The 13566-nt window shown below is 62.6% G+C and overlaps 1 protein-coding gene and 1 long non-coding RNA gene across 5 annotated transcripts in view; both read right to left on the bottom strand.

Moving 5' to 3' along the window:
- Positions 1-268: 268 nt before the first annotated feature.
- Positions 269-3571, bottom strand: LOC131814962 (uncharacterized). Its single transcript, XR_009347516.1, has 2 exons — positions 1575-3571; positions 269-1247 (listed from the first exon to the last, which is right to left on the bottom strand). It is a non-coding gene; the product is annotated as an uncharacterized LOC131814962 (long non-coding RNA).
- Positions 3572-8860: 5289 nt separating this feature from the next.
- MEF2D (myocyte enhancer factor 2D) overlaps positions 8861-13566 on the bottom strand; it is a 30514-nt gene continuing 25808 nt past the window's right edge. For 2 of the 4 annotated variants that reach the window (XM_059145273.1, XM_059145275.1), the window contains 3 exons: positions 13213-13445; positions 12552-12858; positions 8861-12346 (listed from right to left, as the gene is read on the bottom strand). In XM_059145273.1, coding sequence (XP_059001256.1) covers positions 12335-12346; positions 12552-12858; positions 13213-13445 — 552 coding nt within the window. In that variant the 3' untranslated portion in view covers positions 8861-12334. The remainder of the gene's footprint in view (positions 12347-12551; positions 12859-13212; positions 13446-13566) is intronic. The other 2 variants (XM_059145274.1, XM_059145276.1) reach the window with 1 other exon arrangement.

The raw sequence follows: 13566 nt of genomic DNA, 5'->3' as shown, positions 1-13566 counted from the left end.
ATTTTTTAAAAATGATTATTTGCTTTAAAATTTTTTTAAAAGATTTTGTTTATTTGAGAGAGACAGAGTACAAGCAGGGGGAGCGGGAGAAGCAGGCTCCCCTCTGAACAGGGAGCCCGAAGTGGGGCTCGATCCCAGGATCCTGAGATCATGACCTGAGCCGAAGGCAGATGCTTAACCCACTGAGCCACCCAGGTGCCCTGAAGAAAGAGAACAATTTTCAAGACTGTAGACTTTACTACCTGAGGAGATAATGCCAGGCAGCCACTAAAAATGTAAAAAAAAAATTTATTGACATGATACAGTGGTAGGACAGTAGTAAGTCAAAAGAAACAGAGTACACAAAATACAAGTGTGTTCTTACTCACACGTACACGTGTGGGGAGGGGGGGGGAGAGCCGTGAAAACATGTATGTGGCTTGGACGACTGCGAAAGCACCGTGACCGGTACCAGGAGGAAGAATTAAGGAGGAAGGACCGGTTTCCTTCATAAAGGTACCGAGCCACTGGTGAAGCTGGACACACAGATGCGAGGCTCCGGAAGGACGCTTCGGTCCCAGACCTAGAATCAGTCACTAGCATCGAGGTGGCTTAAACCCCGGGCACAGACGCCTCCCTGACAGGGTCAAGGAGGAAAGGCAGCGGAAGACAGAGTCCCCGGCAAACCAGAGTGAGCCGAAGGAGCACAGCCAGCGGAGGGTGAGGGCTGGGAGATGGCCCACAGCCCCAGTCCTGTCGCACAGTCCCCGTCCTGCCCCGCAGCCCCTTCCCCCCCCCAACCCCAGGGCCCCAGGCCTGCAGATGAGCGCTTGTCTGGGCTCCTCACTGAACCGCCCAGCCCCGCGGGAGCTGCCGGTGTGGCCGCCTGCCTACAAACACGCGGGCCTTTCTCATCTCAAGAACTCTAAGTGGCACTCGTCCCCAGGACCCCGTGCTCCATACCTCTTCCCTCTGCTGCCAAAGTGCCCCAGCGCGTGATCTGCACAGAATGTGTCTGTTGTCTGTGTGTGACAACAGCACAACCCTCCTCCTCCTCCGGAACTACAGCGACGTGCTCCCAGCGCTCCCTGCTCAAACTGCCTCCGAAGCTGCTGGCACGCTCCTTCCCTTACAGTCCCGGGGCCTTCGCTTGGCCAACACAGACTTTGATCTCTCTGTAAATCTGATGATTACAGGCTGACGGCCCACCTTTCTTGAAAACATGTTCCCATTCGGTTCAATAAACACCAATGGAACACTTCTTGGTTCTGTAATAAAATTTGAAAAAGAACAAGACTCAGTCTCCGAGTATGAGGAGTTGAGCCCAGTTGGAGCCCTTCCATGAATTTAGCCTTTGCCCGGGTCAGAAGGGGTTCGGTGGGACATTGGAAGTGGACTTCAAATGGCACTGAGCGGAGGAGCAGAGCCAACTTAGGATAGGAAGAGAAGCAGCAGAATGCAACGGATTCAGAAATCTGCTGGAGAAGGGAAAAGAAAGAACTTTCCAGAAAGTCCTTGGAAGGGAGCATAGAATGGAGCAGTGTTTTGGTTTTTTACTGGTTTTAAAATAATCTAAATTGGTATTCAACACTTACAAATCATGAGGTTTCAAATAAAAATCTGGATTTCCAGCTTCACCTCAGAAACCCGAAGACACAGCAGGCTGCTCCGGCTGGGCCGGGCTCTGTGGTTGTCACTGCCTGTCACACGTAAGGCAGCGCCACCCAGCGGGGCGAGCGAGCCTGCCGGGCTCTCCTGGGCATCGGAACTGGACACCCAAGCTGTTCTCGCCTGCTTCTCACACTCCTCCTCCGTCACTCAGCATGGCTCCTCCTTCCCAGACGGGATAACCGGCTGTTGCTTGTCCTCAGCGTGTCCTCCTGCAGGTTCCCTGAGAACCCGTCCAACCACTGCTTCTGTGACCCGGCCTGCAAGCCGGCATGATGAAATCCCTCCACGGTGCAGACCAGACGGCTCCATCTTCTCAGTCCACAGAACACCATCGGATCACAGAACTCTAGAGCCCGAAAGACCTCTCCTGGGCCCCGACTCGGGCACCGCGGGGCTCGGGGGCCTGGGTCATCCGCACTTTCCGCGCGTGTGCGCCAGCTCAACCACGGGAGTCCCAGCACCGGGAACGCACCGTGGGGCAGCGGAGGAAGCCACGTCCCAGTGATGGAAATCCTGTGTCTTCACCTGTATGAGCCGATTTAACTAGATCTTCAGAAGGCGCGGAGGCGCATGCTTCTGTGAGTTCTGGTTGCCAGCACGTCCTTTAACGTACGAGGAGAAACACTCCAGACAGCTGAAGTGACTTGTCCAAGGTGACAGGCCTAGAAACGGGGTCTCCTAACTCATACTCCAGTGCTCTTTCCCTCCAGCTCCCACTTGTTCAGGGCACTGTCCACAGGCGCTTCAGTATCGCTGCCCATCAACCCACTGTTCTTCGGCTAGGAGGGCCCAGTGGCCGGTGGCCACGTGTGACAACACACCTCACAGCTGTTCCCGCACCAGCTTTCCCGCAGCGGGTCTGCCACGCAGGCCTTTCTCTGGTGACTGCTCCCACCGCGCGGTGCAGGACCCGAGTTTCTTAGTGCCGACTCGTCTTCCATCGCCGACAAACTTGGCGTCCTTGGAGGGGGCTTGGAGGCGGGCCTTGCCCAGAGAGGAGAGTTGCTTCTCCAGTAGTCCTGACCCTGGCAATGGCCAGCCTGCCACGATGCGGTCCCGCCCGCCTTCAGGGCCCCGCTCTTCACAACGGGACGCCCACGCGGCGTCAAAGTCCAGTCCCTCACCGTCTGGGCAGGTGCTTGCTGACCACGCCCGTCCCAGGCACCGCGCTTGCCTCACTGGTGATTCAACCCTGCGGGGCCCCGCGCCCGCCTTCCGCACACTCCGCTTTCCTTTCCTGTGTCCTGCCGGCCTCCGGTGACTTTGGGGTCCCTTTCTTGCACGTGAGTACCTTGAAGGGCTATTGTGACAACGCGCATGGCAGTTGTCTGGAAACCCAGCACGGCGAACACTTTCTCCCTTTCCTCCAACTACGACTTCTTTTGGAGGAGCCATGATGCTACTCTCATAGTTTTAAGAGTTTATTTACTTATTTGACAGAGACACAGCGACAGAGGGAACAGGAACAGGGGGAGTGGCAGAGGAAAAAGCCAAGCAGGGAGCCCACGCCGGGCTCGATCCCAGGACCCTGAGCTGTAGGATCCCAGGACCCTGAGCTGTAGCATCCCAGGACCGAGCTGTAGGATCCCAGGACCCTGAGCTGTAGGATCCCAGGACCCTGAGCTGTAGGATCCCAGGACCCTGAGCTGTAGGCGCCGCCCCCCCCCCCCCCCGCCTTTTTTAGGTTTTCTTTCTTTCTTTGAGAGAGAGGGAGACTCCCCAACGGCGTCGGCGCTGCCCACCAGCCAGGTCGCGGCTGCATCTCAGCGCCCTGACATCGTGACCTGGGCCGGTACCACGAGTCCCAGGCCGGACCGACCGGGCCACCCAGGCTCCCGCCAACTCACTTACGTCCCATTCGCACGGTCAGGAGCGCGCGGCCGGCCGCCCCGCCCCTCTCCCGCCGAGGGACCCGGCCAACTCCGTCGACCCTTCCTCCGTCCCCGGCCTCCCGCCCCGCACAGCCGGCGCCCCGCTGCTCGCTTTCTACAACGGTTCCTCCGCGGGTTCGCCCCGGGCGTCCTGCCGTCCCGAGACGGGCCCCGCCGGCCGGCGGACTGGCCCGTGGCCGCACCGTCTGCGCGCGGAGCCGGCCGGGCTCCTCCCCGCGGCGTCCGCTCCGGGCACCGCCGCCCAGTCGCACGGCGCACCGGGGCTCCGCGGCGGGGCGCGCGGACCCAGCCCCCAGGGCTCCTCCTCCGTACCCGCGGCGTAGGGAGGGCGCTGCGCCGGGATGACGCATGCGCACCCGCCGCTCCAAGCCCCCGCGAGACCCAAACCGCCGCGGCGCGCCCGCTTCGCCTCCCCGCCTCCACCCAGCTAGGGCTCAAGCATTTGTGTACGCGTGCGTCTTGTTCGGGCTCCTATTGGCTGGTGGCCCCGTCCGTCATCGGAGTGGCCAACCGAGCAAGCTCCAAGGTTCAGTTCCCGCCCCACGGTGGGGCGCTGGGCGGAGCTTTGGGCCTTTGTCCGCGCCCGCGCTAGCGGGGACGAGCCCGAGGATGCGCGCGCCCGCCCGCCGCTCGGCCGCCGACGGTTGCTGGGGTGGCCGCGTGGTGGCCGCGTGGTGGCCGCGAGGCGGCCCGAGGTAAAGGCCACCGCGGGGCAGCCCGTCGGCCGTGTGTTGAGCGCCCGCCGTGCGCCGCCCCGCAACCCGCTCCGCCTTCGGGAGGCGCCCGCCCGGGTCTCTGCGGGGCACGTGTGGGCGACGGCGGGGGAGCGGCCCGAGGCGCTGTCCGCCGCGCCCGCCGGTCCGGCCCGCGCCCGCCCGCACGGCCGAGCCGCCGTGGGGCCGCCGTGGGCCGGCGTGTCCGCTTCCGCGCCGCTCGCTGTTCCGACGCGTTTGCGCGGCCACGAGGCGGGGACAGTCGCCCGGCCCTGGGCTCCAGGCAGGAGCCGGAGGGACGCGAGCTCCGGCCGCTGGCCTGGCCGCCGGGGCTGCGGCAGTCCCCACCCCCCGCCTCCGGCCTCCCGAGAGCCGCGTCCGTGCGGTAGGAGCCGGGGCTGCCCGCTCGGAGGGCCGGCGGCCAGCCCAGGACGCGGTCGGCTCGGGCTGCGGAGCGGAGAAGCAGCGCGAGGTCACCACAGTCTGGGCTTGGAGCCCTGCGGGCGCCCCAAACCCCTTCTCATTTACCGCGACCGAACCCTACTGTGTGCCCGGCCCCGAGCCACATGCGGACCTGGGTCAGAGGGCGCACTTGTACGTTTTGTTTATATTTTTTAAGATTTTATTTATTTGACAGAGATCACAGGCAGGCAGAGAGTGGGGGGAGCAGGGTCCCCGCTGAGCAGAGAGCCCGATGCGGGGCTCGATCCCAGGACCCTGGGATCATGACCTGAGCCGAAGGCAGACGCTTAACCCACTGAGCTGCCCAGGCGCCCAAGTTTTTATTTGTTTTTTTTTTTTTTTTTCATTTATTTGGGGTGTGGGTAGAGAGCACAAGCAGGGGGAGTGGCAGGCAGAGGGAGGGGGGAAGCAGTCTCCCCATTGAGCATGGAGGCTGATGCGGGACTCGATGCCAGGACCCTGGGATCATGATCTGAGCTGAAGGCAAAGGCTTCACCCACTGAGCGCCCCAGGCACCACACCACCCAGTGCCTCTTTAAAACGCTTGCAGTCCAGTCGTGGAGAGAAAATAGAAAGTAGTACCTCCACTTTGGACAGGACAAGGAGAGTACTCTAGAGGTCATTCTCTCGACACCAGGGGAAAAGGCAGGGAAGTCAGGAAAAGCTTCATGGAGGGAGAGTTGCAGGAGTGGGACTCTTGAATGGCAGGGCGGGTTTCAAAGGTAGCAACGAGTGTAGAGCACTGGGGCCCCCGGACCTCCTCTTCCCCAAGTCAGTCATCCAGTCTTGTGGCTTTGACAAGCCGCCGTCGAAATAAGGACGAACACTTAGCAAGCACTCGCTGCGGATCAGAACGGTTTCCGTTCCTCTGGAGTATCCTTCAGGTTCCAGAGAAGTGGCATTTTCCCTTATCAAAAGAAACCCAGGGCGCCTGGGTGGCTCAGTGGGTTAAGCCGCTGCCTTGGGCTCAGGTCATGATCTCAGGGTCCTGGGATCGAGCCCTGCATCGGACTCTGCTCAGCGGGGAGCCTGCTTCCTCCTCTCTCTCTCTGCCTGCCTCTCTGCCTACTTGTGATGTCTCTCTGTCAAATAAATAAATAAATAATCTTTTAAAAAAAGAAAAAAACCAGCGCGGGGCGTCCCTAGGAAGGACCAGTTGGGCCTTTGGAACCAGATCTTCTATAGGTTCCCACTCCCCTGACCACCATGACAAGCCCCACAGCCATTCCTGGGGAGCAGAGTACCCATGTCCCCTTCCCTGCCCCTGGATGCCCCCAAAGAAGGCACCACGAGTGTGCCCTTGTGGGGGGCCCTGGCCGACTCAGTTGGAAGCTGAAGGTGGGAAGCGGGAGTCCCATGTTGGGTAAAAAGAACTTAAAAAACGAAACACGAGCACGAGGCCAGTGAGTCGAGCGAGGCTGTGGCAAAGGCAGGAGATCACAGGGAAGTCCACCTGTGGTTCTGTCTGCACAGCTCCACTGCCCGTGTGCAGCTCAGGGCGTAGACGTGGCTCTCTCCCTGCCCGGCCCCCAGCCTTCGTCATGGTCCTTGGAGTTCCCATGTCCTGAGGTCGACTGCACAGGTGACCAGCACCATGAATGACTTCCCTCTTCAGAAAAACCTCCTCACGCCCCTGGCGATGTGCACCGCAGGGCCCAAACATCTCCCAGCGCCGTGATCAGCTTCCGGGTGTGCCTCCGACTCGACCTGAAACAAAACCACTTCTCCGGACAGACCCGGGGCTGCAGCCTCACCACACACTCAGGATTCCAAGCGTGAGTTTGGGACCCACAGAGCCTCCTCCCTTTCCTTCTCCTCCGCCTTCGCCAGGCCTTCCCCAGTCCCGTGATTCTACCTCTACTGAGGGGTGCCCGGCTGGCCTCCGTCACTGCAGCGGGCAGCTCTGGATCTCGGAGTCGTGGGTTGTGGGTTCGAGCCCCAGGCAGGTTGCAGCAATTACTTAAAAACAAAATCTTCAGAACTTAATAATTGCTAAATTCACTTGTAAAAGATCCTGACTGGGCCCAGATTCTGCATTCCTCCCACTGGTCCTCCACATCGCTGCGGGAGGGAGGTCGCTCTGGCAAGAGCTGAGTGCACATCTCCCCAAGTCCCTCTCACACGTACAATCCTTGGACGACCAAACATCTCCAGAATAAAGCCCAGACCGGGGCAGTATGGCTCTGCACGGCAAGGCTTCTGCCTGCCTCTTCGGCTTTCCCGGCCGTTCCCTTGACCCGCACCACAGTGTTGGAGCTCCGGAGCACACCGCTCTCCCTCCCACCGCCCGTGCTCCTCCTGCCCGTGCTCGCCCAGAAGCCCTCACGTGTTCGAACCCAGCTCCGCACGGAAGCCTCCCCTGGTGTCCCCTCGCCGGGGTCTGGGTGGGCCTCAGGGCTGATTCCTGGGCCCACTCCTGTCCTTCGACGCGACCTTTGCTGCAGGCCGCCCACTCGTGTGTCTAAGCTGGGAGCTGCCCGGGCCTCTGTCTGTCTCCAGCGCCTAGCCAAGGGGCTCCCATGGAGTGGTTGCCTTTCAGACGGAAAGAGAGCAGGAGCCTGGATACGGAGAATCTGCCAGGACGCGGGACAGGCTGCGTGGCTGGTCTAGGGTCCAAGGGATGCGCGCGGGACACGCCGGCGACGCCGGACCCCAAGGTGGCGTTGCTTCTCTGGAGGCCCTGGAGTCTAGCCAGGGAGTTTGGACGCTGCGATGGGAGGCCAGCAGAGCCGCGCCCGGGTGGGGAGGGCAGCCCGGGGATGGGGAGGCTCACGGTGGGGAGACCGACTGCGCACGCCGGCCACAGGACCGCCAAGTGGGAGGACCAGCGGGCAGCCCGGTGCGGGACTAGGTCGTGTGCAGAGATGGCGGCGCCCCCAAGGGCGGCACTGCCGCAGCTGGGGCTTCAAGGTTGTCCCGTGCGAGCGAGCACTGCATCGGTCAGGGGAGGAGAGGCTGTGTAGCAGACACGAAGCTGAGCCTCTGTGGCTCGTTTGCTGCGACCAAGTCCACAGCGCAGCTCCTGGAGGCAGCACAGTGACCTGGGCCCCCTGATGGCCCCGGCTACTCCACAGCAGGGACAGCACCAGTCTGAGCCAGGATGTGACTGGCCATCACAGCCCATCGGCCAGCCCATGACCTGGCGTGCCAACACAGAGACCGAGGAGTGTGTCCGTCTGGGACAGAAGTGACGCCTACCCAGGACACCGGGCGGCGATGCCCGCAGAGGAGGAACAGAGGCGCGAGGGACGAGGTGTGGCGTCAGGTGACCTCACAGCCCGGGTGGGCGGCGGCCTGTTCTAGCGGAGCGGGGCGCCTCGCCGTGTCTGGGGAGGCTTGGACCTGTGTGGGAGGCTGTGGACAGGAGGCCCCTGCGGTCACCTGGGCCTCTCCCCAGGGCTGCTTCAGACCGTGACATGGCCCCAGGCGTCCCCCAAAATGAGGAGAGGGATTCAGCAGCAATCTCCTGCCTTCCGCACAGCCGGGCTTCCTCAGACACATGCCCCCGTGCATTGGCGTGAGAGAGGACCCTACGAGGGCCAGGCTGGGGGACCCCGAGGCCGTCTCAAAGGGGCCAGCGCAGGCAGCCGGAGCGGGGCCGCGTGTGGAGGACGTGGGAAGCCCTTCTGCACCACCCCCTCTGCCACAGCGGAGGGAGCAGAAAGGTGGGATGCGCAGCAGCGCGGGCCTGGCCGACCCCACGATGCTGTGAGCGCCAGACCCGTGACCGGGGCACTCCCTGCCCTTGTAGATGCGGGGGCATCACCAGCTCCACCCGTGCACACCCTGCTGGCCCAGCCACACCCCAGGCAGTGAGGCACCAGGTTGGGGGGCCCTCCGGGGCACCCTGAGAGAGCAGGGGGAGGTTCCCTGGCCCCGTTAAAACGTTCTAAAGGAAGAAGGAGCCCTGCCCGCCATCTCCCTGCTCCTGACCTGGCCTTGGTCGCTGCTGCTCCGCCTCTCGTGCCCCAGGACCCCTCCCTCCATGCGGCTTCCCCTGGGACAACCCTGGTCCGTGCGGGATGGCCTCTGCTTCTGCCAGAGCTACTCACCTGAGATCTGGGAGCAGCCCCCAGCCCCCACCCCCCACCGGGCTGAGCAGACCCTTGGGCCACACCAAAGAAACCAGAACCCAAGCCCAAGTATCAGAAACGTGTATTCTTTTTCTTTTAATAGTAAACCTCTTTACAACAAATATAGTGAAAGAGTTTTCAAACAAAACTCATAAGAATCCCGAGGACTTTGTCTTCTTATTGTGTAGAATACTAAGAAAGCGTCACCATACAGCACGGAAAGAAATATTGAAAACAAATCAACAGCCACACGCTTGGACTCGCCCTGCCCAGGACTCAGGAGCAGCCCCAGGAGTGTGGGTGATTGTCGGGTTTGGGGGCACGCCCATGCCTCCCCTCCCTCTCGCTTCTAGGACTTGAATGGGGAAGACAAAGAGAATCCAGATTCTCTCTAGAACATTCCAGCCCCTGCCCCCACACAAATCCCATGCCTTCCCCCATCCCCCATCGCTGACGGTGGAGGAGACTCGAGTCCCGGGAAGCGGGGGGGGGGGGGGGGGGCTCAGGTTTCCTCCACGAAAGCCTGAATTCACCCCCGGCCCACCCCAGGGGGTTCCAAAGAGTCAGTTAAAAATATATAGATATAGATATTTCTAGATACACTTTTACATCATTTCTGTCTCTCCAAAGAAATAAATAATCATCAAGAGAAGGTGCATTAATTCCTTCCTGTCCGAGGTGGGGAGGGCTGGTAAAGGTCAGGGGTCAGTCTGCTGCGTCGAGCGCACTGCGGGGGGGGGGGGGGAGGAATGGTGCGTCCCGGTCCCCGTGGAACGGGCCCTCTTGCCCAGTCCCTGAAAGCGGTGGGAAGGCTGGGGAGGGGCGGGGCACGGGAGGACTCCAGTCACGGATTACTTTGGCGAACGCCCAGTTCTTCGGAGGAAGGAGTAGGTGGAGGCAAATTTGGCTTTGTGAGAGGAAGAAATGAAGCCCCCCTTGAGGGACCCATGCGTCTGGCCAGCCAGGAGCCCCTGCCCCCAAGAGAAACCTTGGGATACTGAATTGCAGAAATGTCACATGTTCATTCACAGACCTACCCTGCCCCCCGGGAGAGAGAAGACACGCACACGCACACGCTCACATGGTAATCAGAAGCCAGGTTTGCCATCACAAGGCAGAGGGCAAAACTGGTGATTATTGCACCGTGAACCGCAGGGGCTCTCATCCCGCCCCCGTGTGTCTAGTGGTGGTCGAGCCCAGCTTCCAAAGGTGGGCGGACAGCCGGCAGGACCGGCCTGCGGAGGGACCGTGCCGCTCAGGCTGTACTGCGCACCTGTCGCTCACACGTTCAGCATTTACCGCGCCGACTACGTGCCAGACGCCGGGCAAGGCTCTGCGGATGGACGCGCAAGACTATACCCTAGTGTAGTTCAAGGCCCTGCTCCAGGCTCCTCGACTCCTGAAACTCCCTCCAGGAACCCACGGAGAAGGCCAGGACAGGCTGTGTACCCAGTCGGCAGCTGGGGTTTCAACTCTGAGTAAGGGAGGGTCATGGCCCAGACAAAGAAGCAGCTTCCAGAAGGAAGAGGAACATGAGTGTGGCCCTGAAAGCAGGGTGGGGGGCAGGGGAGGAGCAGGAAGGGCAGCTGCATGTGTGCAAAGGGCCAGGGGCCAGATGGCCACTCGTGCTTGGAGCCCAGGAGAGCCGGGGCCCCAGGGAGAAGCAAGGGGGCGACTGCAGGCTCCCCACAACGGTGGTCCCAACCTGTCAAAGCCGAGGGCGGACGGAGCAGGGGCCAGGGTGGTGGCAGGGACCCAGCCGGAGAGGCGTGGAGCCGGCAGCCAGGGTCGCGCAGCACAGCAAGCTCCTATCCCTCCACAGACACCAGGCTCGCGCACGGGACATGTCCTCGGAGCTCGCCTCTCGGTCGTGGACTGGCCCGGATGGGCTCAGAGACACACACGGGTATGTCCACGCCCACACACACACACACACACACACACTCCGGACGGCCTCGTGCACACACGCTCAGGGACACGTGCGGTCACACACACCCCTGCTTCTGGTTCCTTCCCTGCGTCAAGTGTCAGAATACTGCAAACAGCTGAGTCCCAGAGGCAGGACTGCAAAGGTGGGCCCTGTCTGTCGCCTACTGTCCCACTGGGATGACGCCCCAGGGAGCGGCGTGCAGGGGAATGACTGGGCCACACGCCCCGCTGGCCTGCACAGCCACCTGCCCGCGGGGCCCAGCCCCCTCCAGTCTGGTCTGGGCTCCAGCCTGAGGTCCCGGCAGAGAGGGCGGGCTCAGGGAACAAGAACAGCGAGGAGTCTCATCTGTACAGTACGGGCCGCTTGAGTCATTATTATTACAATATACTTTGACAAAAATAGAATCTCATTTCATATCAATACAACAACAACAAAAAAACCAGTTTCCTGGCCTGTTACACGGCTAACGTTTTCCAAAGGTTGCTATTTACAATTACAGTAGCCAAGAGGGAAGGTGGACTGCGGCCGGGGCGCGGGGCAGGAGGTAGCCGACCAGGAGGACGCCCGGAGCAGGGAGGTGGGGTCGGGGGCAGGAGGATGTGGGGGGGAGACTGAGGAGGGCCCAGGACCCAAGGAGGGAGGTGGCCTCCCACCGTCACGCCAGCCCAGTGTCCTCCTGCGGGCAGGTCCGTGCAAGGAAGAGCGAGCCCCACACCCCTGCACGCCGAGCCGCTCACCGGAGCATCCCCCTCCTCATCCCCCCTGCACTTTCCGGCCTGTTTTCTGGGGCTGCTGCCGGAGGGACGGAGAGCTATTGCACTACATCGCGGATTCCGCGAGAGAGGGTAGGGCCCCCGGCCCACCCTCACCCCAGCTCTCGGCCCCTCCTCACGGCTCTCCATCTTTCTCTCTAAATGTGCTTCCAAGAGGTCCCCACCTCAAACCCTGCCCCCAGCCTCAGAATCCCAGGCCAGAATCTCGGCCAGTACCCCCACACCTCGGGGGTGCGTGCTGTGCGTGCAGGGGTGCCGGGGGCCAGGCGGGGGTGCTCTGCCCCAGGTGCCTGCGGCCACAGGAAGAGCCCAGGTGCAGAGACCCTTTCCAGAACCTGTGCCTCGCCTCCCCCTGAAACACAAACCCACCCAACAGGCTGACTTTGGGGTTTCAGTCTATTGTAAGGGGTTTTGTCGTTTGGTAGGTTTTTTGGTTATTTCCCTCTGTCTGGGGGGACGGGGTGGGAAGGCTCCACATGCAGGGCTCGGCACCTGTCCTGTCCCAGAGGCCCATCGGGCTCCCACCCCTCCTGCAGCATATGTGTACAACGTGCAAAGTGTCCCCCCCCTTCCCGCAAAAACCCAGCCCCCCCGACCAGTGAAATGGCGGGGTGCAGGGGGGGGGGCGGGACCGTCCTCCTCTCCAGAGCGAGAATCCAAATTAAAAAAAATATAATAATAATAATAATAATATAATAATTATACACAAACGTAACCGTCAACAGGACACGGAGCACAAAAGGAAGTGGGGGTCGAGCGGGAGGAGCCCAGGGCGGGGAGGGGTGGGCGGTGAGATTGTCAGCTCTTCGTCGGGGAGGCTGAGAGGAGGGGGTGGGAATCGTCACTTTAATGTCTGCGGAGAGAGGAGACAGCGGGGGTCAGGGCCCAGCCCCGGGCTAGGCGCCCCCCATTCCCCTCTCCCCGCAGGGCTGGGCCGGCTTGGAGGGGCCTGTGGCAGGGCAGGGGCGGCCCAGAGGCCTCCCGGGTGTGGGGGCTCGGGGGTGGGGGCGGCCCCGGGGTGCAGCAGGCCGGCGGCGGGAGGGGCGGCGCTACAGTACCCAGGTGTCCAGCCGCATCCTCTTCACAGCAGGGCCCTCGGCCTCGGGCTCCTGGGCCGGGCGCAGCAGGCCCAGCGTGGGCCCGAAGTCCCCCCGTCCGTCGTCCCGGTCCCCGGTCTCGTAGGAGCCGCTGGCCGGGCTGCTGAGGCCGTCGCCAGGCTCGGGGCGGGTGGCCGGGAACACGGCTGGGGGGGGCGGTGCGGGGCTGCGCTCCCGGCTGGGGGACACGGGCTCCGACTTGATGCTGATGTGGGGGTGGGTGGTGACTGTGAGGGCGGCCCCCACGTGGGGCAGCGGGCTGCCCGGGCTGGGCACCAGGACAGAAGCAAGGAGGTGGGGAACGTGGGGGGGGGGGGCGGGAGGGAGAGGGAGGGGGCGGGGCAGGGAGGGCCGCACAGGGAGAGCCGCGGAGGGGAGACAGGAAAGAAGGGAAGGAGCCACGTTAGTTCTTTCCACTGCGTCACCCAAGTCAGCCTGGTGCTCTGGGCTGGCTTGGGAGGGGCTCCGGGGCTGCCTCCCTGTGCCCCATGTCCCGTGCCGTCCGCTGGGGACAGAGCACCTGGGGGGGGGGCACCCTGCTCCCCACAGGGACCTCCTCTTCCCAGCCCCAACCCTGCCTTCCCTGAGCCCCCTGCCCGCCCCAGGGCGCCCTGGGACTCACATCAGGCTGCTGAGAGACACGGGGACCAGATGGGGCTGCGGCTGGGGCTGCTGTGGCGGCTGCTGGGGCGGCTGGGGCGGCGGCTGCGGCGGCTGCTGGGGCGGCTGCGGCTGGGGCGGCTGCGCAGGCTGCGTGGGCTGCGGCCAGGCCGTGACGCTGCCTAGTGACAGCCCCCCGGGCGAGCTGAAGGTCGGGAGGGAGGAGAGCTCGGCGCTGCTCAGCTGGTAATCTGCGGGGGGGGGGGGGGAACAGAAGGACTCAGCGCCCCCCCAGCACAGGGACCGGAGAAGGGAACGTGCGCCTCCCAGGCGGCAGGTGCTGCTTCTCGGCAGGAGGAAGAGATGCGTTTTTAAA

The sequence above is a fragment of the Mustela lutreola genome, chromosome 14, assembly GCF_030435805.1.
Source record: "Mustela lutreola isolate mMusLut2 chromosome 14, mMusLut2.pri, whole genome shotgun sequence".
In the NCBI taxonomy this organism is placed as follows: Eukaryota; Metazoa; Chordata; class Mammalia; order Carnivora; family Mustelidae; genus Mustela; species Mustela lutreola.
This window is presented reverse-complemented; position numbering and strand designations above follow the sequence as displayed.